Below are 22802 nucleotides of genomic sequence, written 5' to 3' on the forward strand. Positions count from 1 at the left end.
GTCTGCAATCCATCTCAGCAGCCAGAGAGCCACTTTAACAAGCTTGGGCAGGTTCCTGGCATCAGTAGCCTTCAGCCTGGCCCCTGATTCCAGCCTTTGTTTGTCAGTGGCTTTGGTGAGCCATTGACTAGATTGTTGGTTGTCACATGAATAAATAAGTGCACCTCCCACTAGTCTGTAGGATTTCAGGTGTGGTAGTTCTGCCTTTGGAGTCCTACTTAACACCTCTCCCAGTACTTCCAGAATGGAATTCTGGTCATCTTCGGTAAGCTTATCCTCAGGATAAGTTTCCTTGAAGATAGCTACCTTTATGTTGGTCAGAGCCTCCTTGTTAAGTCCCTGGGCCTTTTTGGAGTTATGGCCATTTCTGTAGGAGTACTGCCCTTTGACCTTGGCCTTTTTAAGGTCCTTATGACCTTTTTTTTTCTTCATTTTGTTCCCATGAGTTTTGGGGATTTAAAAGGTCGCCACCCGCAGCGCCCCATATGTGTGGAAGGCATAAATACAATGGGGTGCTGCCTGGTGCTCCAAAGGGATTGTTCAAGACACTGGCCAAATACCATCCCAGTGCCATGCAGCTCTCAGCACGGTGCCTCACACCTTGACTTAAGTGGTTTGGTCCTGTAGTACAGTGGTTCTCAACCTTTATGAGACCGCGGCCCAGTAATTTATTTTTTATAAGACGAGGGCCCAGTCCCAACAAATCTACGCATAAATACCTTTCCAGTTTTATTAAAGTTCATGCATTAAGCTAATGTAATATTAGTAATTAATTATAGCATAATCATAAAGAGTATTAGTACACTTATGTATACAGTGTAGCATGTTGACAAACATAAAATTACATTTAAATTAGTTATCAATCACTGGACTAATGAAATCTTGTAGCATTTTGTAGTTTCCTCAGACCAACATCATTAAATTAATTTGTGCTAATTTTCACTGACATGTCCCATGCTGTTCACCAAAAACTTAACGTTATTCAGCGTAAAATTGATTCTTATATTAAATTGATTTTAATGATGTTGGTTTGAAAAAACGGCAGTGAGAGACTGGCCTAATACTTCATTACAAGCAGCAATCAAAGAAGGCTTAATGAGTTCTTCCCCAATGGAATATGGTTTTTTACATTTAGCTATCTCTAGTGATATTAAATAGGATGCCATCAGAAGTGAAGTGTCAGTGGTTGAAGCTTGGTAAATAGTTTTCTTTTCTACTTTAAGTGCATCTCTTTTATGCATAAAGAATTCAGTGGGTTTGTTGACTAGATCGGAATGTCTTGTGTTGAGATATCGGGTAAGTCATGATGGCTTCATAGCTTCATTTCCCAAAACAGTAGCACAAATGACACACTGAGGTCATGGCAATTGGTCAGTGTTAGGGCATTGTATGAAACCAAATTCTAGGTAGCTGTCCATGCACTTAGAAATGGCTGCAGACTTTTTTTCTGTGTGTTGGTGGTTTTCCCTTCATTTTGTACATCCTGGAGATCGCTATGTAGGCTTGAGGTGGATGAATCACTACTTGTTGCGTCACAGACACCTTCAATATGAGATTTCTTAACACCAAAATTAAAAAAAGTCCCCAGTCTTTTATTCATATTAAAATTTAAATCACTCAGGTTTCGAAACAAGCACTTACACACTGCAATGCGAACTTGCGAAGAAACAGTATTCAGTATTACTAGATTTGAGAACTGGATACAGACTGCCTTGATCTTCAGTTTCATTTTCTTTATGCTTCCTTGCTGATTGGTCACTGACATTTGCAACACAGATGTTATTTCGCTCAGTTCTGAGAACAGAGGATATGCCGCCCATTGTTGTCATCGACTTGCAGGCAACTTTTATGACTGGTCATAAACATTGGTATTGCCTTTCCCGAACATTGAAAGATTTGGATGTCTGAAAATTCCTGATCATTCATGAATACTTCCATGTTTAAAGATATGTGGCTTGGTCACTGACATTTGTTACACAGATTTAGGTGTTCTGTGTCTGAGCTTCTCGGCACAAATATTATTCTCCTCAGAATATTTCCGCTATAAAATATTTATTAATGAAAAATGATTAGAAAATGAAAAAGACAAATTCCAGAAGAGCCTCTCGCAGCCCAGTATAATTGATGCCAGGGCCCACTACTGGGCCGCGGCCCAGCGGTTGAGAAGCACTACTGTAGTAAATGCAACCCTCACAAGCCTCCAGGACCTAGAGTGCCTGTTCAGGGGAGAAGGGTATCCCAGATGATAAATGGGAGTGCAACACCAGTTAGTTATGAGGTTGCGACCAGGGCAACCTACATGAGAAAGTCACCCCTGGGGGTAGCTTAAGAGGTCCCCCATTCCCACCCCTCTACATGGGTTGGTCAAACCGTTGTAGAGAGCCCTGAGACTTGTGGCACCTTATCTGTACTCTAGGCAGACAACTCAATTAGCTGAAGCTACCCCCATAGGAGTGCTCTCCCGCATTCGTCTCGGGTACACCGTAGTGAAACCTGAGAGTCATTATGCCGCTGCGTGGGAGGCTCTGGTCACAAGTCATTGCTGTTTATGGGAACTTAGCTGCTAGCCCCGGAAGGGGGCTGTTGTTGCCTGGTGCGACCACGAGGAGGTGTCCCAACGCATCCCTAGTCCATGATGTGTCCCCGCCAAAGACAGCCGTGGTTCGGCCAACCTCACTGAGGATGGCGTCATTACCACCTGTAACATGTGACATAAAAACGTCACAGTTACCCTGGGATCAAACCTGGGCCACATAAATTGAATGTTAAGTGATGCAAAACCATAACTAAAGGAACAGTAAATGAGGGTGTCATTGAAGTGTGAAACTGGCAGACCAGGCAGAAAAATAATGTCATGTGATAGTCACAGATAACACATTTAACAGGGTTACATACATAGGTGCAGAATTAAATCACAGATGATGTGTTTAAATGTTGGCCAGGATGAACCTGTGACTATCAGAAGATAACATGTGATGGGTATGTGAAGTCTCTGAAGGCAGCCATTATTGGCATTTATCACTGACAGCAGGCATACTAATGAAAGGGACAAGGATGAGTAATATTTCGATCAGCTTATGGATGTAGAATGTATCAAGAACTCTTTTATTCACCCACACACACACACACAAACGTAATTGCAAATATATGTTTTAATAAAGAATTAGGATCTGTTAAGAATGTCTGAAAGACAGAATTAATAAGCTTGCAATGAACAATAAGAGCAAGAATATTAGAACCCTGTACAGAGCAATAAATGAATTTAAGAGAGATTACCAACCGAGAAGTAACTTAGTGAAGGATGAGAATGGTGATCTGCTTGCAAGTGAACTGTTAGTACCTTATCCTATTCCTTGTGAGACTGAAATCCCTGTTCCATATTTGAAAAGGTATAAATCGCCAAGTGATAATCAAATTCTGGCAGAACTGATTCAAGCAGGAGGTGAAACATTACAGTCTGAGTCACCATGCTTCCTTACTATATGTTTCAGTCATGTACGGCCATCATCAGGTGTTGTCTCGCTTGCTAAACTTGTTGCACTGTATGTCAAAATTACATCGCATATAAATTGACCTTGAATTAAAATTAAATGACACCTTAATGTTTTTCATTGTGGCCATTATCCATTTATTTCAAATGTATATTTGCTTGAGAGTATTTCTCATTGTTGGATTTATTTGTCCTGCATTCTCTTTGCGGCTTCGGTATTATGAGTGTTATTTGTGCAGTTCATAAGGATGTTGATGTAGTGTTATTATTGGAGTTGTTATGTATGCCCCATTGGCTCTAGCAGCCTGGTAGAACCTACAAGCCAATGTAACAATTAGAATATTCAGAACCATTATATTGCCTATGGTTCTGTATGTGTGTGAAAGTTAATCTCTGGTGTTAGGGGAGGAACATAGACTCAGGATGTTTGAGAACAAGGTGCTGAAGAGAATATTTGGACCGAAGAGGGATGAAGTTACAGGCGACACAGAGCTACAGGAGGTTGGAGAAAACTGCATAATGAGGAGTAAACCACAAATCACCCGTGAAGTTGAAAGAATTGTGTTAAATAAACCTGTAATCATTTATGAAAACAGTTACTGCGCTAGGTCTAGATATCTGAGCTAGAACAGTTGCACTGCCCATGCATTTCACTGTAACTCACTGTATGAGAACAAATATGTCAGTGGTTTCCTCACAAGAATTGCAGTGAAGTTCAGTGACAGAAAGTGATATTGATGTTGTGTGACTGCCTCTGTCTATCTAAGTATGTCAGTTTTTCATGTTACCACTATAAACATTTTTTCTTGTAATGAAAGAAGATACTGTAAATAGACTAGGGAAAAGGACAGTGAAATATTTACTAGCATAAAGCTGTTTAATGTGCTTTCCTTAACAGGTCTTCCAGTAGGTCAGCATATTCATTTGTCAGCCAAAATAGATGAGCAAATTGTAATCCGTTCATATACACCAGTCACTAGTGATGAAGAAAAGGGTTACATGGATCTTGTCATTAAGGTTTGCAGCAGTATCTTATGTAATATATTGTTTGATGTATTTAGTTATATTTAAATATTTTAAATACTGAAAGCTCTTTTCTTTTTTGTCAGATGGTTTAAGTCTTTGTCAAATATATAATAGTGTCCTGCAGGCACATGTGCTGAACCACTTCCCCACATTCCATCCAAATTCATTATTCATAATCATCCTCCTATACCTCATTCAGGAGTATATAACCATAGCAGTTAACACAGCATCATAAAGTAATTGAATTATGAATTACCAGTTGGCACTCAGTTTGCATGCCATGTAACACTGCCCTGTACTTTTCATGCTTAGCATGACAGTCATGTGTAAAACATAAAATGAACATAGTTACAGGAAGAAGGTTAAGTCTATTTCCTGGACACCTAGAAGAAAGAGTTACAGATGTTAACTCAGCTGTTTCTGACATGACAAAGAAGAAATTCATCACATGACAACAGTGACATAAGGGATGTAACATAAACTGCATTTCAAATAATATACAACCAGACAAGTTTGCATATGGTTTGTAAATTGCCAACTACTGATTTAATAGTCCACTTGTTCATTCAAAATGAGTAACATTCCCACTGGGAAGATACACTCTCTTGTGCTTCATATATATATCATTTGGAATTTGGTTGATTAATATTGCGTATCATCTACACCTGTGTGGGTAATTAAACATATCTTGCAGAAAGTTCACATAGAGTAAATATATCTGGTGGAAAGATAGTGAATAGTATCTTTATTACAAGCTTTAACATGCAATTTGTAATTAGTCTCACAAGCATTTGACATTTTATTCTGACTCTATGTAGCAGGAAGCTGATAGTTGCTCATATTATTAGAAAACTCCTGATATGTTATACAGGGTTATTCAAAAAGAATGAATCGATTTTATTACGCAATATTTTATTAAAGGAAAGTAATACAAAACTCCAGCCAAGTCACAAGTATTCTACTCACAATCAACTTTATTTCCTGTCTTACAAGTGTTCAATGTGGCCACCACCTGCAGCACGGGCAACATCAATGCGATAAGAGAATTCCTCCCAGGCGTGTATCAGCATATCACAATGCACTGAGTTAATCGCTGTTGTTATTCAATGTTTAAGGTCATCGAGGTTAGTGGGTAGTGGTGGAACATAAACGTGATCTTTTACATATCCGCACAAGAAGAAATCACACACGGTGAGGTCTGGGGATCTTGCAGGCCAAGCACAAAGAGCAAGGTCTTTGGCCCCCTTCCGACCAATCCATCGCTGGGGCACTTTTTCATTTAAAAAAGCTTGGACCATCAGGTGCCAATGGGCCAGTGCTCCATCTTGTTGAAAAATGAAGTAATGCGAATCTGCTTGCAGTGAAGTGAAGAGCCAGTTTTGGAGCATATAGAGATAGGTTTGTCCTGTAATGGTGTTTCCTTCAAAGAAAAAGGGACCATAAACCTTGTCCTGAGACACAGCACAGAAGACCTTCACCTTAGGGGAATCTCTTTCGTGCTCAGCTGTTTCATGTGGGTGCTCTGTTCCCCAAATAAGCACATTGTGACGATTGACTGTGCCTCTCAAGTGAAAAGTTGCTTCATCACTAAAAATTAAATGTGAAATGAAGGTTTCGTCTTCCATCATCTCCAGCATCGAATCGCAAAATTCCATCCTCTTCCTTTTGTTGTCATTGGTAAGTGCCTGAACGAGCTGCAGTCTGTATGGTTTCAAATGTAGACGTACTGTTAGCACATGCCAGACAGTGGATTGAGGGATCGCAAGCTCATGGCTAGCTTGATTTGTTGACTTTTGCGGGCTCCTCTCAAACGCAGCACGGATTCTCACCACTTGTTCCTCCAAGACTTGTGGTTGTCCTGGACTTTTTCATTTACACAGACACCCACTCTCTTGAAACTGTCGAAATCACCATCAAATGTTCTTATGGCAGGGCAGATTAATGCCGAATCGCTTTTGAAAAGCACGCTGCACTGTGACAACCGAATTTGTTTTCGCGAACTCGAGAACGCAGAAAGTCTTTTACTGAGGACTCGCCATTCCGAGGGTAAATGAACAACTGAACGTTGCCGGAAGAACGACGCGACTTCAGTGCCCTTGTGGCAGTCATTCACAACTTAGATAACTCCTCTTTCAAATGGTCACTGACTCATTCCATGACGATGCTTGAGAACTGAAACAATACGTCATGAAATCGGTTCATTCTTTTTGAATAACCCTGTATAGTGAAAAAGTTTGTTACTCTGGTCACAAGCTTTTCAGAGGCACCTATTCTGAGTCTCCAGAATCCAGTTCACTTTGTTACATCCTATTTCTTAAGGTCCATTTTAATACTGGTTGTTATTTTCGCATTTCAGTCTAAGTTTCCCACGTGATCTCTTCCCTTCAAATTTACCAGCAAATTTTGTATACATTTCACATCTCCCCCATACATACAACATGGTCCATAATTTTTATTCCCTTGAATTTCAGATCATGAATTGGTATACTATATTATTTTGTGATTTTGTATACTCATATGCTTAAATTTCTGTGCATTGATCCAGGTGTACTTCAAGAATGTACATCCAAAGTTCCCAGAGGGTGGAAAAATGAGTCAGTACTTGGAGAATATGAAACTTGGAGACACAATTGATGTTCGTGGCCCTTCAGGTCGCCTTGTATATCTTGGAAAGGGAAAGTTTGCGATAAAAATTCTTAGGAAAGACCCACCAACTGCTGTTTCAGTTAAAAAAGTAGCAATGATTGCTGGTATGTATACCACCAGTATTATAGAATACTTTCTCTTGAGTTCATTTTAAGTCGTAATTTGAAACTGTACACCATTAATACCAACTGTGCAATAAAACCACATTAATTTGATGTTGCGTAGTTCAAAATACTGCCTGATTTAAAGTGTAATTTCCCATCTATGAAAATATGATTTTGTTTGCTCTTTAATATGGCTCATTCAGGATTATCTAATATAAAATCTGCATTTTTCATATGAATATAGTGTGCACTCTTGTAATTACTCTTTGCATCTCCAGAACTTTCCCTGAATTGTGTAGAGTATGTAAGAAAGTAATGACAACAATGATGATTATCTTTTAACATGTTTATAATTGGCGAGGAATGGAAGTGTTACCCAGCTAGGACTTAATCTTATGAGCATCTGAACACAAATTCAGGCCACTAGTTCATGAGCTAAATTGAATTTTATTATTGGATTATTATTTATGTTATTACTTTTTTTTTATTGCTAGTGAGGTGGGACTAAGTCCCTTGTACTGCAGCCATTTCTGGCCTATTGTACCAGCCCCAGATTATAGGTGAGGGTGATTGTGGAGCAATTGATTGAGTGAAGATTGGCAGGGGAAACTGAAGTACTTGGAGGAAACCTGCCCCACCGCCGCTTTGTCCACCACAAATCCCACTTGACCAGACCCAGGATCAAACCCGGGCCACCACGGTGGGAAGCCCACAACTAACCGCTTGAGCTATGGCGCAGCCTATTATTAATGTTAACTGAATAAGTCGTTATCAACACATGGACTGAAGTGTATAGGGAAATAGGGTCACAAGTTGTACCCAGAAGTCCTTTTCTGTCAGTAGGTTAGAGGAGAAATTGTGTATTTCAGATGCCAAAATTTTTTTTTCAGTACTAAACAGTTATTTTGTCACTGTATAGAATAGTTGAAAATTTGCAACGTGTCCACTTTATGAGCTAGTGGTTGCATGTCTGATTTCACAAGCTTATATTCTGTCATTGGAAACAGTGTGGCTTATTTCTATCTGAATGTGATGGTGATGGTTCAAGATATAGGTATTGCGCATCATACAGAAAACAAATCGTATGTGGCAGGACAATGTTCTTTTTGTCATAAATACAAGAAAGACCTATTTGATCACAAAGAAGTATTTTTGTTAGATGTTCTGGTTTGGTTACTGCTGTCATCATATACGAGGGGCAGTCAAAAAGTTCCCGGAATGGTGGTATAGCACTCTAATGGTAGGACATACGGCAACGCTTACCTCATCACCTTCAAAGTAGGACCCTTGCGCGCACGCACACACTTGCTTCATTGATCCTGCCATTGTTGGAAGCAGCGGTGGAAGGCTTCTTTTGGAATTTTCCGGAGCTCAGCCATCACATTCGATTTGATGTCCTCCATGGTTGCGAAATGTGTCCCCTTGAGGCCCATTTTCAGAGTAGGGAACAGCCAAAAGTCACTTGGAGCGTGATCCAGAGAGTATGGTGATTGAGTGATGACAGGAATGTTTTTCTCGCTGAGAAATTACTGCACAACAAGCGATGTGTGGTTCAGTGCATTATCGTGATGCAGAAACCACTGTCCCCAACACTTGTTGCGCCGCTCCCTCTGAACCGCATCGCCCAACCTCTGCAAAACTTGCATGTAGAAATGGCCAGTAACAGTCTGTCCACGCAGTACGAATTCATGGTACACCAAACCGTCAATGTCAGAGAATGCAATGAGCATCACTTTGTCCTTGGATCTAACGAGGTGTGATTTTTTTTGGCCGGGGAGACGTCTCTGTGTGCCACTCCAATGACTGTATCTTCGTCTCTGGGTTGTAGGCAGACACCAGTGACGATCTTTTTGAGAAATGTCGGGTCCTGCGTACTTTTGTCAAACAGATCGCCAGCGACCATCATGCGACATTCCGTCTGATCCGTGGTCAGCTGTCGGAACAAACTTCACACTGACACAACTCGTCTTCAAATCATCGGACGAAATGGCATGAATGGATCTATGAGAGATACCAACTTCTTGCTCCAACTCTGCGATGGTCATTCTTCGAACACATCGAATCAGTTGTCACACTTTTCCAATCATTTCTTCGGTTCTGGATGTCAGAGGTCTCCCACTGTGCTGGTCATCCTCTAACGACTCCTGCCCATTCTTAAACCAGGAAAACAAGTCATAAACTGTGATTTCTTTAGTGCAGTATCACCGTAAACTTGCTGCAGGGCTGATTGTGTCTCTGAAGCAGATTTTCCCAATTTGCACATGAACTTGATGTTCGCACACTGTTCAAACTGCGACATTGCACCGAATGACCAACACTCATGTCTAATTCAAACGTAATAGTAATGACACTACACACTGAAACCTGTCCAGACCTGTTGCGCCTGCAAGCAGACATGCTGAGCTCCCCACCACAACAGTGTGTATGCTATCTTATTGCTCATTCTCCATCTGCAGGGGAATTCCAGGAACTTTTTGACTACCCTACGTATAATACAGTTGAATTCCCATTTAATACTCATCGAGGCAAGATATTCTCTCGTTTAACATTCATTGTTAATGTTCTTGGTGTGTAGTTGCCTTCATTGATGTTTTTTCTCAGTTTAATTTCCAGGCCACTGCTCCCCAGAGAAACCTTAAATAGTGGTTTCACTGTTTTACCAAAGGCAGAAATTCTTGATGTTTATAAATTAATTATGGACAGGTGGTACTGGAATCACACCAATGCTTCAGCTAGTTCGTCACATAACTCGAGATCGTGATGACAACACTGAAATGGCTTTGCTATTTGCTAATCAGTCAGAAGATGACATCTTGCTGAAAAATGAATTGGAAGAAGTGGCAAAGACACACCCTTTGCAGTTCAAACTTTGGTACACAGTGGACAGGCCAAGTGAAGGTAAGTGTATTTTAGGACTATAACTAGCTTTTAAGTATTACACTTTTCATCATAATTCTCTGTGAAGCCATTATTAGGCACCTGTTCCCTTCATTTACCACATGAAGACACTGGTGCCCCACTCTAACATGGTCCATAAGATTTGAGATTCCATAATAAGGAAATATATATCTGTCAAAACAGTAACCAGATATCTGGGATCTGAAGACATACCTGCATTATGCTGAATTTGCCTGGGTGCTTTGTGCTGCTGTCATTCAAGAAGCTTCCAGTAAACAGGGAGATGAACAACAGCCTGAACAAAAAATTGGGTAGTACCATTTCTGTGTGCGTGTGTGTGAGAGAGAGACCTGGCCTGTGCCTCCATTGTGCTTGTACATGGTTCAAGCTCAATGTTGTCATATGGTTTCTCTTCTGTCAGAATGGATTTTGGAGTCTTTGTGAAGCACAAAGCCTTTTAGCCTCTTGCATTGAACCTTCTTTCCGCTGTTCTTATATGTAGGTATGTCAATAAGTAAGTTACAAATTGATATAGAACTTAAACAAATTTAGAGTACTGATTTGAAAACTGCTTTTATTTCTCAACAAATCTCCCTGTACATTAAGGCATTTGTCCCATCATTTCACAAACCCCTGAAAACCAGCAGCATAAAATTCTTTGGGCTGCTGTCGGAACCAGTCGTGTTCACACGGTATGGCCTACCTCATAATACATGACAGGTTAGGTTTTCACAAAGTCTGTGCATGATGGGTGCCACGCATGCTGACCCCACAACACAAAATGCGAAGAATGGGTCTGGCATTACAGCATCTCAATTGCAACCACAATGAAGGACATGATATGCTAGCTCAAACTTTCAAAGGTGATGAGTCTTGGGTTCACCATTACCAGCCCGACACAAAGCATGCATCAATGCAGTGGAAACATCCTGTGTCACCTGCCAAAAAAAAAGTTTAAGGTGACACCATCCTCCAGAAAAGTGATGCTCATAGTCTTCTGGGATCACAAAGGCATACTGCTCACCGCACTCGAGCCTCAAGGTGACGCAGGATGTTTCCACTGGATTGACGCGCGCTTTGTCTTGGGCAGGTAGTGGTGAACGCAAGACTCATCACCTGTGACAATTTGGGCTAGCATATCATGTCCATCATGGTAGCAATTGAAATGCTGTAATGTCAGACCTGTTCTCTGCATTTTGTGTTGTGGGGTCAGCATGCGCGGCACCCATCGTGCATAGACTTTGTGAAAACCTAACCTGTCGTGCATTATGAGATAGGCCATGCCGTGTGAATACACCTGGTTCCGACAGCAGCCCAAAGAATTTTATGCTGCTGGTTTTCAGGGGCTTGTGAAATGATGGGACAAGTGCCTCAATGTACAGGGAGATTATGTTGAGAAATAAAATCATTTTTCAAATGAGTACTTTTATTTGTTAAGTTCTATATCCATTTGTAACTTATTTATTGACTTCCCAGCAGAACATCCACAACAAATGCTTTATAAACTTACATTATAACAAACATTTTATTGACTGCTTTCTTAAATTTTAATAATGAATTTGGATCTGTGTATATCACCTACAAAGCTGTAAACTGTAATAATTCAAGCAACCTTACCAGAAGTGGGAGGTGCATGTAGATGGGCAATAATAGCTTATCATGGGAAAAAATTTTGTCATTACTGACCTCTTAAGTTATATGATAAACAGGACTCTCTGTATAAAGGATACATGTGTTTGATCTGTCAAAGTTCAGTGAATGAAACATCACTCATATGTATAACTAGATCTCTGTTGTACAAAGCTTGATGTACCTTATCTCAGGTAAAAATTATTTGTAAGTTCGTATGTACAATTTTGTGCTTGCAGCAGTTCCTGTTGGTACAAGAATCTCTACTTGTTTTTCTCTGATAGTTAAGCCAAGGTGGAGGACAAAGTTATACTCATATTTTAATATTCTGAATTCATGAGGAAAGAATCAATTAAAGTAAAAATGTAAAGGTATCCCTGTAACAGGACATGGAGGCCCATAGGGTTATGAGATGTTCATGTTCCCACATTTTCTAGACAGTCGGCTCATAGATGGTGGTAAGGTTGTCAGCCTTACATTCTGGCCAACCTTTACCCCCAAGAATATTCCTGGTATTAATTTCTGTTAGAGGCTGAGTCAACCCCAGGGCCATGGTGCGGCTGGAAGGATTAGGTAAATTGAAAAAATCCAATGACCTCATCGGGATTCGATTCCGCGACCTTCCGGCTTGTAGCATAGTCCCTCAACCAATTGAAAATATTGCTGTTCGCAGGATGGAAGTTCAGTGTTGGTTTCATCTCTGCTGAGATGATCAAGGACCATTTATTTCCTCCCAGCCCTGATACACTGGTGCTTATGTGTGGACCACCGCCTATGATCAATTTTGCATGTGTACCAAACTTGGACAAGCTGGGCTATGATTCTAACCTCCGATTTGCATATTAGTTTTGTGGTCTCCTGTAAAGGTAATGCTGCTGCATATGGTTAATGTAGTTAATTTAGAAATGTGGTACATGGTTTATAAAAGATTAATGTAACTCCTATGCTGGTTGCAGATGGTGCATTGGGTGTTAGCCTATAAATCATTTTGTAGGTACATAGTTCTGGTTGTGGTTCATTATATAATTTCAGCTAGTAAGTACAAGTGTTACACAATAATACATAAATCATGCAATTCCAAAAGAACATGGCCTGGGCTGTTACCATAATTTAAAATATCTAAAGTTAAATAGCAAGTGAAATTTATATAACACAAAAGATGAGAGGTTGATTTTGTTTGTTTGTCAAAGTAGAAATGCTAAGTGTGATATTTTTGAGATAATTGTAGATCACAACTCTGATAACTTCCCTATACTTTTCCATGTTTTAACTATTTTTAAAGCCAGTATATTTACATGAGTTAAGCCTTGTCACTCTTGATTTGTTTGGCTATGAAGTATGGTGTTTTTCATTATAAGGCTCACAAGAAAGTCTGTAATTCCAAAATATAGGATTTAATAATTAGAGTAAGATCTTTTTATCTATCAAGATATCTCATTATTTGACTGAAAACAGAAACTTAAGTCTGATGTTTGATCACGTGAATATTGGTCTTCAGTAGTTTCTTTGCCTCTATCACCACTCTGCAGGAAATTTGGCAAACAAGTATAGTATGTTAAGTGTATGCAAATGCATGTGATGACTAGTATGACAAAGAACATCAAGTTTGCTGTTTTAGCACATGCTGGTTCAAATATAGGAACATAACTTTCAGTTACCACCATGTAAAGACTTTTGTATTGAACAGTCATATAGAAATATATGAGAGAGCATTGTGGGTACTTCACCTTAAAAAGAAATGTTTGAGTAATATAGACTATTTATTGCTTGATTCAGTATGAAATAAAAGACATTTATCTTACTGCCAGGCTAGTTATTAAGTTGCTGAGGCAATAATTTTTTTAATTAAAATTCTTTGCAGAAAAATGTAAATTAAAAATTTTAATATGACATCAAGTATGTGTAATGTAAGAAGTATTTCTTAAAAAGACAGTTTTGAGTTCCTTGGTTTTATATCAGATAGTACCTTCAAAGAACTAACAGCCTATATTTTTATTGTACTTCCTCATTCCATGTCATTTAGTTGTAACTTTGTGTAGAACATAAAAACAGTTGCTTTGCTGCTTGCTTATAATTCTTAAACATATTTTATATTTAAAACACCCCTATTAATACCAGCATAACACAGTTTATTGCTATATGCTGTGTTGTGGTATTAATAGTTTTCAGTAAATAAATGAAATGAAAATAGTATCTCTTTCTCCAGTTAATATATAGTTTACATAATGTTTGTTGGATTTGCTTAGTGAACAAACTCCAGTTGCTTTGTATATCCATGAGTATGGTTTATTCTTTCTGTACTAAGAACATTTGTTTTCTTTCTAATTAAAACTAAACTGGGGTATGTCAGTTTGGTTATATTAAAGACAGCTTTTTACTGTGTATGTGAAATACAGAAAAGCAGAAGATATACCATAATGAATTAAGAGTAAATGCTTGATAACAGTATTTCTGTCATCATGAACTTGAACTTCTTGTTGATTTAGTTTCTTCTGTCAAACATGCTGTAACATTACTTGTCCGAAAATAACATCCAAAATATGATTTTTACATAGAATGGATAGTTTCACATGAAGCTATACATATGCCACATATCTAAGTTGCATCTATAGAATGACCGCAGCCACAAAAACTTGTGGACAAAGATTATATAACCTGATATTTACACAAAACTATTAGTGCTTTATCACCATAAAGTGCATTGCAAAATTTAATCTGGTTATATTATTTCACTATATGACAAAATTATGGGATTTTTTAATCTGAAAGCAGTTAGAAGAATGTCTTAAATGTATTCAGTAGAATTGAAATCTATGGATGATGGGACTCTGTTTATGTCTCTTATAAATACGAGTATCATATTGCATTTTAGTATATGAATGTAAAGCCTGAAGTTGCACTGCTAAAATATACAATATAATGGCAGATTTTTTTTTATGTATATAGTAAAGATGTCTGCTGAATTATTGCTTCCATTAGGTTTCTCCATAGACAGATGTTCACAGACTTTCAAAACTGCAACTGAACAATTGTAGACATGACATTAATCATTGTGCTGGACAAGTAGAGTGGTTTTATGCCACTCAGGAAGTGAACTATGTAACAGAACCCTAATGGCTTCAATTAGCAGTGTACACCAGCTGCACTATTGCCTTGATACAAGGTAGAGCTTCAGAATGTAAGATGTAAGTATATTTTGTCATAATATATGTTTTCAGATCCACAGTGAATTAATTACTGTTATTCTTATCTTCAGTAAACAGTTACAGCATTGCATTTGTTGCAGTGTGTCAGTGCTTTTGTAGCTATGCAGGAACAGAAAAATATGGCTATTGGTATTTCATATAATAACTTTGCTGTGTCCTGTAATGTGGAAGTGCTGATGGGATACTAAAAGAAACTTAAACCAGGAATGGGCTGTTACTTTGTAGGATGTTTTGTAAGAGATCTGAAATTCTTTTATGGCCATTATCAGAAAAACTGCTATGCTACAGTTGTCAAAGTTCTCTTTCTGCCAGCAAAAGATTTTGAATAGAATAACATCGAGCCCAAAGATTATTTTACTCGTCTCTGACCTACAGTGTCTATTTTTAAAAATTTAAAAAAGGAAATTTATGTATAGTTGTAAATATTTAAAAAAGTAAAGGTAAAGCTATCCCTGTAACAGGCCGTGAAGGCCTATAGGGTTGTGAGATGTCGAGACTCTTGCATTTCCTAGACAGTCGACTTGCAGATGGCAGCGAGGTTGTTAGCCTTATATGCTTGCTGCCCATTATCCCCCAGGAAGATTCCTGGTACTCATTCCTATTAGAGGCTTTGTTGACCCCAGGGCCACAGTGTGGCTGGAAGAATTAAGTCAATTGAAAATTTGAGTGATATAGAGAATCAAACTCACAACCTTCTAGCTTGTAGCATAGTGCCCTCAACCAACTATGCTATGATGTGCCAGTTGCAAATATATACATACAACATGTAACTATGAATTTCAATGAATATACATGATGCAAGAAATAATGGTATAGAAGGATTATGCAGTTGTATTTTGTCAATACTGTAAATGTAAATATGAAAAATATAAAGTTGTACGAGTACTGCTAACTTTTCAGTAAATACTATAGTGGCTTTTTCATGTACATTTTTACAAAGCTGAGTCACAGTGGAAATTCAGGTTATACTGTACCAGAAATCATAATTTTTCATAGTAACCATCCTTAGCAAATGAAATATGCACCTAATCTCTGATGATGCCGTTAGTGATTTTGGGTGATGGCACTTTGAGTAAGTGTTGCAAACATTCAGAGGAACCTGTTGCTTCCATCTTTAGGATAGAAGAATAAACCAATCAAGAAAAATGGAATGTTATGTGCAGGAAGGAAAAACAGTGGGAACTCATGGTCCTTATAAGGGTTGTTCTGTCGAAGGACAATCCAGACAAGAAGCATAAGAGGGCGAAGACATGTAGTACAATAAACGAGTAAATCAAATACTGGTCGCCTTTTAGGTCCTAATAGATAAATCTGAGAAAGGGGATGGGTGAATGGATAGTTCATGATGCCAGGTGGACAATCCCATAAAACTAGTTTTCCAGTAGGAGGCCTCTGCTGAATGCAGTGCCATCACCTAAAAATAGGATTGTCACTGTGGTATCACTGTGAAAGCCCAAATCTGAATCCTGCTTATGTAAGTGGTAGGGATTGTGATTAATATGGTTTGTTATGAAACTAAAAGACAAGGGCTGTTGGATGAAAATAGTAAGACAATGAATCATTTTGTATTCAGGAGTTTATTTTTAACTAAAAGATGTCTGCTACTTCCTGTATTGCATATTGTAGATATTAAATATTGGTTTAAGGGATTTGTGATTTATGTTGGCAAAATTCCCCATAGTGCAAAGCTAACCTTTATTTCTGTGTTATATGGGACAAACAGCATGAAAATTAGATAGCCAAAAAAATAAGGGAGTGCTGCATGGAGAGAGAGAGCACCACACCTTTAAGTCTTCATTCAAAGATTCACTGTGGACAAACCCCATATTCTGCACCAAGGGACATAAGTATTCAGTTATTCAGTATTGAGGGGGTGGGTTTCCCCATGCACCGCAACTGATTGTCTATTGTATGCCCCCCCCCCCTTTCAATTTCTACTGTCTCCATCCCCTACCGGTACTGGTGCTCGCTATCAGCCCCTTTCTGCCAGCGAGGTTTCTACCCTCTACTTGGCAGTGGTATCTAATAGTTAGTCCCTTTCTGTCAGCGAGGTCGTCCCTCCTCTGGCAGTGGTACCTAATACTTCCCCATCTACCGGAGGCATTGGAAACTACTTTGGCCTAATTTAGCTCGGAGGTCTCCTAGAGACATGAGGTTCCTTTACGTGCCGTAAATCTACGACATGGGACCCACGGCTTAAAGTCCCTCCCGGAGGACTTGTTCCCTGAATTTTTCCGCCCTTAAAAACTCCACGACCTCCGCCGAGTTTTTGAACCCGCATACCTTGAGTCATGAGGTAAGAACGTTACCCCTACTCTACGGAGGCCGCTTAAGGGACATAAGTAAATATGGAATAAACAGAGGAACACACTTTACCTATGAAAATATATATTTTATGAGTTGGAATGTAAGTTACATTATCGTAAACTGAAAACAGCAAGATTGTCATAACACTTTAAAATAAGTATATATAGCTAAAGGTGCTAGCAGTAACACTACCTTGTTATGAGAAATTCCTGACGGAACTGAATGGGAAACATTTGACACTAAGGAAGTATCAATATAAAATACATTTGTATATGTTTGTTAAAAGTTCTGCCACAAAATAAAATTATAACTGAATCATGGTCTATAATTTCAGAACAAAATACCCATACTCAAAAAATTACATTATAGCACTAATGCATTCTTAACATGTATGCCATATTACATTACTTCTTCCTCGGTACATTCTTACAAGCAGTCTGTTGGACCAGATAATTATATATAACATACAACACAAAAACAAATATGAGATTCAGTGTTACTTTTTTTAACAAAGTATAAAAGTACAAACAATTTCACTGATCCTCTGAACAAACGTATGCATAAAGTAGCTAAGAACTTTTGTACATGGAAATATGGACGGATGTAGCAGCAGATTTAAATACTTTTAATGCACTATAAAGTCACTTTCATTTAAAAATTAGCTTTGACCTAATTACAGTTTGTCTCACTTGATCCCCCAAATGAATGCATTCGAATTATCTTCCATATACACATGCACTTCTGTGAACTATTTGCCCCATTTGCAGAAGTTATATATCACTTAAGATTTCTGTAAACTAAATAGTTTAGGTATTTTCAAAGTATTAATCCATTACTATGGAGCAGCCACTATTAGGACTTGGGAATCCCCTCATTTACAGCATAAGAATATAAGATATAGGCCTAAATCATCCAAATTCAAACATGGGAACTGTATCAATAAGGATCAGTTACTGTCAGCATAATGGGCGAAGTAACAACAGGGGGCTGTGGTATCCGTGTATGTTGCACATACTGTCATATAATAATGTTTATTATGAGTGGAATGTATATCCACCAACCATATACATTACTTTCTAGAAACTAGAATTATGAAATCTGACAAAATTTCAGCTCTCATCTCAAAAGAAATCTGCATTTAACATATTGAGGACTGGCAATTTAAATATTTAAATCACCCTGGGGACCAGAATCTTGAAAACCTAGTACCCTAACTTCTGCACTGTTCACTTTAAAAATTAATACTAGGTGGTTCAAATATGACTGGGACTGATTTTTTTGTAAACAAGCCACACTGCGCAGCAGCTGTGCGACCTTGAGAGATTGTAGCCACAACCTCCACTCTCCCTCCTGTTAGGGTTAGAACCTGTTCAGTGCTGTCTGGGAGTTGCTAGAGGGATGAGCATACAGAAGGTACCACGGAGCGTGGAACAACGCATTGTGATCAAATTCCTCNGCCAGTTGTCTCCTACAGCAGTTTGAAGGTGAAGGTGATGCATTTTTGAAGTCTATAGTGACCACCGATGAAATGTGGGTGCACTACTTCATTCCTGAGTCCCAGCAGTCATCACGCGAGTGGCAGCATACCAGTTCTCCCAAACCCAAGAGAGCACGGAGGAGCCGTTCGGCAGGAAAAGTGATGGCAATGCTCTCCTGGGACTGGCAGGGGGTTATCCATGTAGACTTTCTGACAGATGCCACAACAGTCAATGCAGCTTATTACTCAGACCTCCTGGCAACAGACGTGAAGGAAAAGATCCGATCCAAGCAGGTAGCCTTCCTTCAAGACAATGCATGCCCCCATATGGCCAAAACAACAATGGAAACCCTTCAGAAATTGAAATGGCACCTTCTGACACATTCGCCGTACAGTACCAATTTGGCCCCAAGTGATTTCTACCTGTTCGGAAGGCTCAAATCAGACTTGCAAGGCATGTGGTTTGTGGAAAACGACGCCGTCATCCAGACTGTTCGGGAGTGAATAGGCCGCCAACCACGTATTTTTTTGGGGGGGGGGACATCAGGATGCTTCCAGAAAGTTGGAAAAAATGTGTTGACTCTGGAGGGGAGTACGTTGAAGACTGACATGTGCAAGTAATTGTTTGGCAATTATGTTTTTTTTTAAATCAGTCCCGGTCATATTTGAACCACCTTGTATAAAATCTCCTGAGAACACTTACCAATGCTCCTAGAAGTGCTTGAGAGTGTAATATTTCTGGAAACATTCCCTTTGTGAAGTGGCATTACACAGAACTTGCAAATGTAGGCATACTCCTTTTTCTGTGAACTGTGCAAACACAGCATTGCCTAGAAGGATGCTTCCCCTTGGAATGTTCACTCTTCACAATTTTCACAAGGGTATGTTTCTGCATATCACCCGAGTGTCACCCAGGGGGGTCCACATGAGGCCTGCGTGGGGTGGGAGTTGATGGGCCTGGTCGCACTAAGTCTGTGTCTGACTCTTGTTCTGCCGCCACCATCTGGTCTGTAGCCCAAGCCTTTGCCACATTTATCAGAAATGCTTTGTATTTCAATTTCAAATCAGGGTTTAGATTTTTGTAAACCAAAAATGAATTGAAAATGGCACAATTTATAAGCCACAAGGCAACTTTCTTTGTCCATCTAGGAAGAGAATAATAGGCCAAGTATTGATCAGCTCTATCAACTCCATGAACATATTATACTCAGAAATACAAATAGGCTTCTTTAGTTGTCCATGTCTCCCTTGAACATCAACCATGCTCGAATTGTGAATTGTGGAAATCATATTCACAACACAAATATCCCTCCAGGACTGAAGAAGAATATTCATCTTCCTCCTGAATGTGGTTTCACCACGTTTCAGAGATTTACATTCCTCTGTTCACCCTAACTGTTCCACAAACACGTACTTTTCTCAAAAGAAGGTATTCTGTAGTTACCACACTGTTATAATAATTGTCTTGATAGACATGGTAATTTTGATCAAGATAGGGTTCCAAAACAGAAACAATAGTTTCTTGTAATTTTTTGCCTTCAACAGAATTAATTTCTAAATTTCCAATATAGCCTGAAGTGCTTTCACTAACTACACGAACAAGTAGGCCATACTTTGTAAGTTTCCCAGGATTATATGTTCACATATGAAGCCTTCCCCTCCAAGGAATCACAGATTCGTGCAATGACAGTTGTTGGTTTGGCTTCTAAACTGTCTGAAATTTCTGAATGAAAAAGTTTAATAAGGGCTGAATTTTGAAAAGCCTGCTTGTTAAATGTGGTTGCAGTTCGTTATTATTGAAATGCAAACCCTACCAAATTTGTTCAAATCTCTTATGGCTCATTAGTTTGCTGAAAATGGATCTGTTGACCAATACTCTTTTAGATTATCCCTCTTTGTATGCGCCATTAGAATGATTACTGCAAAAAAAAAATTTGATTTCTGCTGAAGTGACATCCACCCACTTCAACACCTTATAAGTTTTGTCATACTGTTCACGGTGTTGGAGATAGTATCTGTTAGTTTCCTGACATAACATGTCAAAGAAACTATCTCCAAAAAACAGTTCTGCTACTTCAGACACTTGCGTTGGGTCCGATGGAATTTGTTTCACCCCTGGATTTCAAGTAAACTGCCCCAAAGTAGGCGTTTTGCCTACTTTTCCCCATGTGGCTGTCCCCTCAATGTTATTACCTGCACTTTTGTCAGAGCTACTTTCACTTTTATTGTCTGTGGCCATAATTCTTTCTTGTCCCCTGTCACTGCCACTGTCTGAGTCAGTTTCACTACTCCTCTCACAAGGCACGTCAGATAGCTCATCGGAGAACAAGTGAGATATTTCTTATTCTCCGAGAGATCACTTGGTCTTCAACTGCTTCTGTCCTCGATTCATATTGCACTACTAACTTCCTGCCTGGTACATAAGAGCTTGAAGGGTCAAAGATCATTTTCCTTTTGAGTGGGGAATCAAAACAGCGAGGTCAAGTTACTGCCTACTAAGCAAACATTCCAGAGTATTATTACGCAGTAGTCATTCATCTGGGTGGCGCCAGAGCAAGGTATAGTGTGTTACAACCTAACATGTCCTAAAATCATGATATCATGTGACTGGTCCTCAAAGTGTTAACATACTAATTGTATACGAATAAATTAAGATTATTCATATTTGCTCAAACTAGGTACAGATTCTACTGATGGAGTTGCATATTAACATTAAAAATACCTTTAAGGCACAATGTATGAAAAATGTTCATCTTCACATGCACCAGGTGGTTATGAAAAGAAAGGAGAAAAAAATCACCTACAGTAAAATGTCCACTATAACCACTCTGCAAAAACAAATTCTGGAGCACTTCTGAAATGCCCCAAGTGTTGTACATATCAAAGAAGTCTTAAAGTATACAGAATCATTCCAAGAAGTGAAACTGATACAACACTGGATGCTGCCCCATTACATCTGTTGTCAAAGTAGCAGAAACACCAAGTTGTCTCATCGTAATAATCCCTAAAAAATAAAGAGCAAAATGTTTATTACATAACATTCAGGTTAAGATAAATGTTACATAAGAAATCATGACAGTAAGGTAAAAGAAGAGGCCACGCCATAGCTCAAGCGGTTAGTCGCTGGCTTCCCACCGTGGCAACCCGGGTCTGGTCAAGTGGGATTTGTGGTGGACAAAGTGGCGCTGGGGTAGGTTTCCTCCGAGTACTTCGGTTTCCCCTGCCAATCTTCATTCCACCAAATTCTCCATCATCATAATCACCTGGGGAAGATACTGTAGCCGTCCACCGATGTACATTTGCCACGACTGTCACTCAAGCTTGAGTTCTTTATCTCAGGGATACAGGTGCTTCGGATATGGGAGTGGAACACACTTCGGGGTTAATAAGTCAGGGATCTCCAGAACACACCGTGTATTGAAGTCCTAATTTAAAATTTCACACATGGAATTAAAATTTATTTTATTCCTCCAAAACTGCCGCTCCGTCACACTTAACCTTTGTATGCCAATTTGCCCCGAGCTCACTGACCATACACTCCACTCCCCAGCTACCCCCCTGTAACTCCCTTTTCAACTGTCCACCTCCGCTCCCTGTAAACAACTGCCCTCTCTTTACAAGTCCTCCAGTTGGCCTAAAAAAACAAGAAAATAAAAAGAGAAAGCCAAGGGTCGAGCCTGGCATCTGTATTTTTCAAGATGCCCATAAACTTCTTTAGGTCTTCAAGGCCACGAGGAGGGAACCCAAGACCCCTCCTGGCTGGTCTCGCACAAGGTCAGTTCATGGGTTTATGATACTAGGAGCAAACAAGCGATGTTAGGGACAATAGCTGAATTACAACTAGACGGTCCCACGATGGTATCTCGCTGGAGGAACGTCTCTCATGGCGTTAAACAATGCATAAGTTGTTCATTCCCTTAAATAATTTTGGCGAGGGACGTACAGTTACAGTACAATAGGCCCATCAGTGGCTGCCATGCCGAGTGGACCCAACTGGACTCAACCCCCCCCCCCCCACT

General features: G+C 39.3%; 2 protein-coding genes across 2 annotated transcripts in view; one reads left to right on the forward strand and one right to left on the reverse strand.

The window, feature by feature from the left end:
* The first annotated feature begins 3210 nt into the window (after positions 1–3210).
* On the forward strand, positions 3211–15023 carry LOC111862056 (NADH-cytochrome b5 reductase 3). Its single transcript, XM_033750512.1, has 5 exons — positions 3211–3389; positions 4330–4507; positions 7062–7266; positions 9970–10164; positions 12467–15023. Exons 1-5 carry the CDS (start codon positions 3211–3213, stop codon positions 12637–12639), a joined length of 930 nt encoding a protein of 309 aa, XP_033606403.1. The 3' UTR covers positions 12640–15023.
* A 6334-nt stretch (positions 15024–21357) lies between these two features.
* Positions 21358–22802, reverse strand: part of LOC111861950 — a 6435-nt gene continuing 4990 nt past the window's right edge. Inside the window, exon 4 of the mRNA XM_023846941.2 lies at positions 21358–21787. Within this exon, the coding sequence (XP_023702709.1) occupies positions 21664–21787 (124 nt within the window). The 3' untranslated portion in view covers positions 21358–21663. The remainder of the gene's footprint in view (positions 21788–22802) is intronic.

The sequence above is a fragment of the Cryptotermes secundus genome, unplaced genomic scaffold (genome assembly GCF_002891405.2).
Source record: "Cryptotermes secundus unplaced genomic scaffold, Csec_1.0 scaffold181, whole genome shotgun sequence".
Classification (NCBI taxonomy): Eukaryota; Metazoa; Arthropoda; class Insecta; order Blattodea; family Kalotermitidae; genus Cryptotermes; species Cryptotermes secundus.

Excerpts from the sequence above, each read along its gene's own strand:
- LOC111862056 (XM_033750512.1), top strand. The coding sequence starts at position 3,211 with ATGAACAATAAGAGCAAGAATATTAGAACCCTGTACAGAGCAATAAAT. Across the intron at positions 7,267-9,969 it reads AAAAGTAGCAATGATTGCTG|GTGGTACTGGAATCACACCA; the intron begins GTATGTATACCA and ends AATTATGGACAG. Across the intron at positions 10,165-12,466 it reads AGTGGACAGGCCAAGTGAAG|GATGGAAGTTCAGTGTTGGT; the intron begins GTAAGTGTATTT and ends TGCTGTTCGCAG.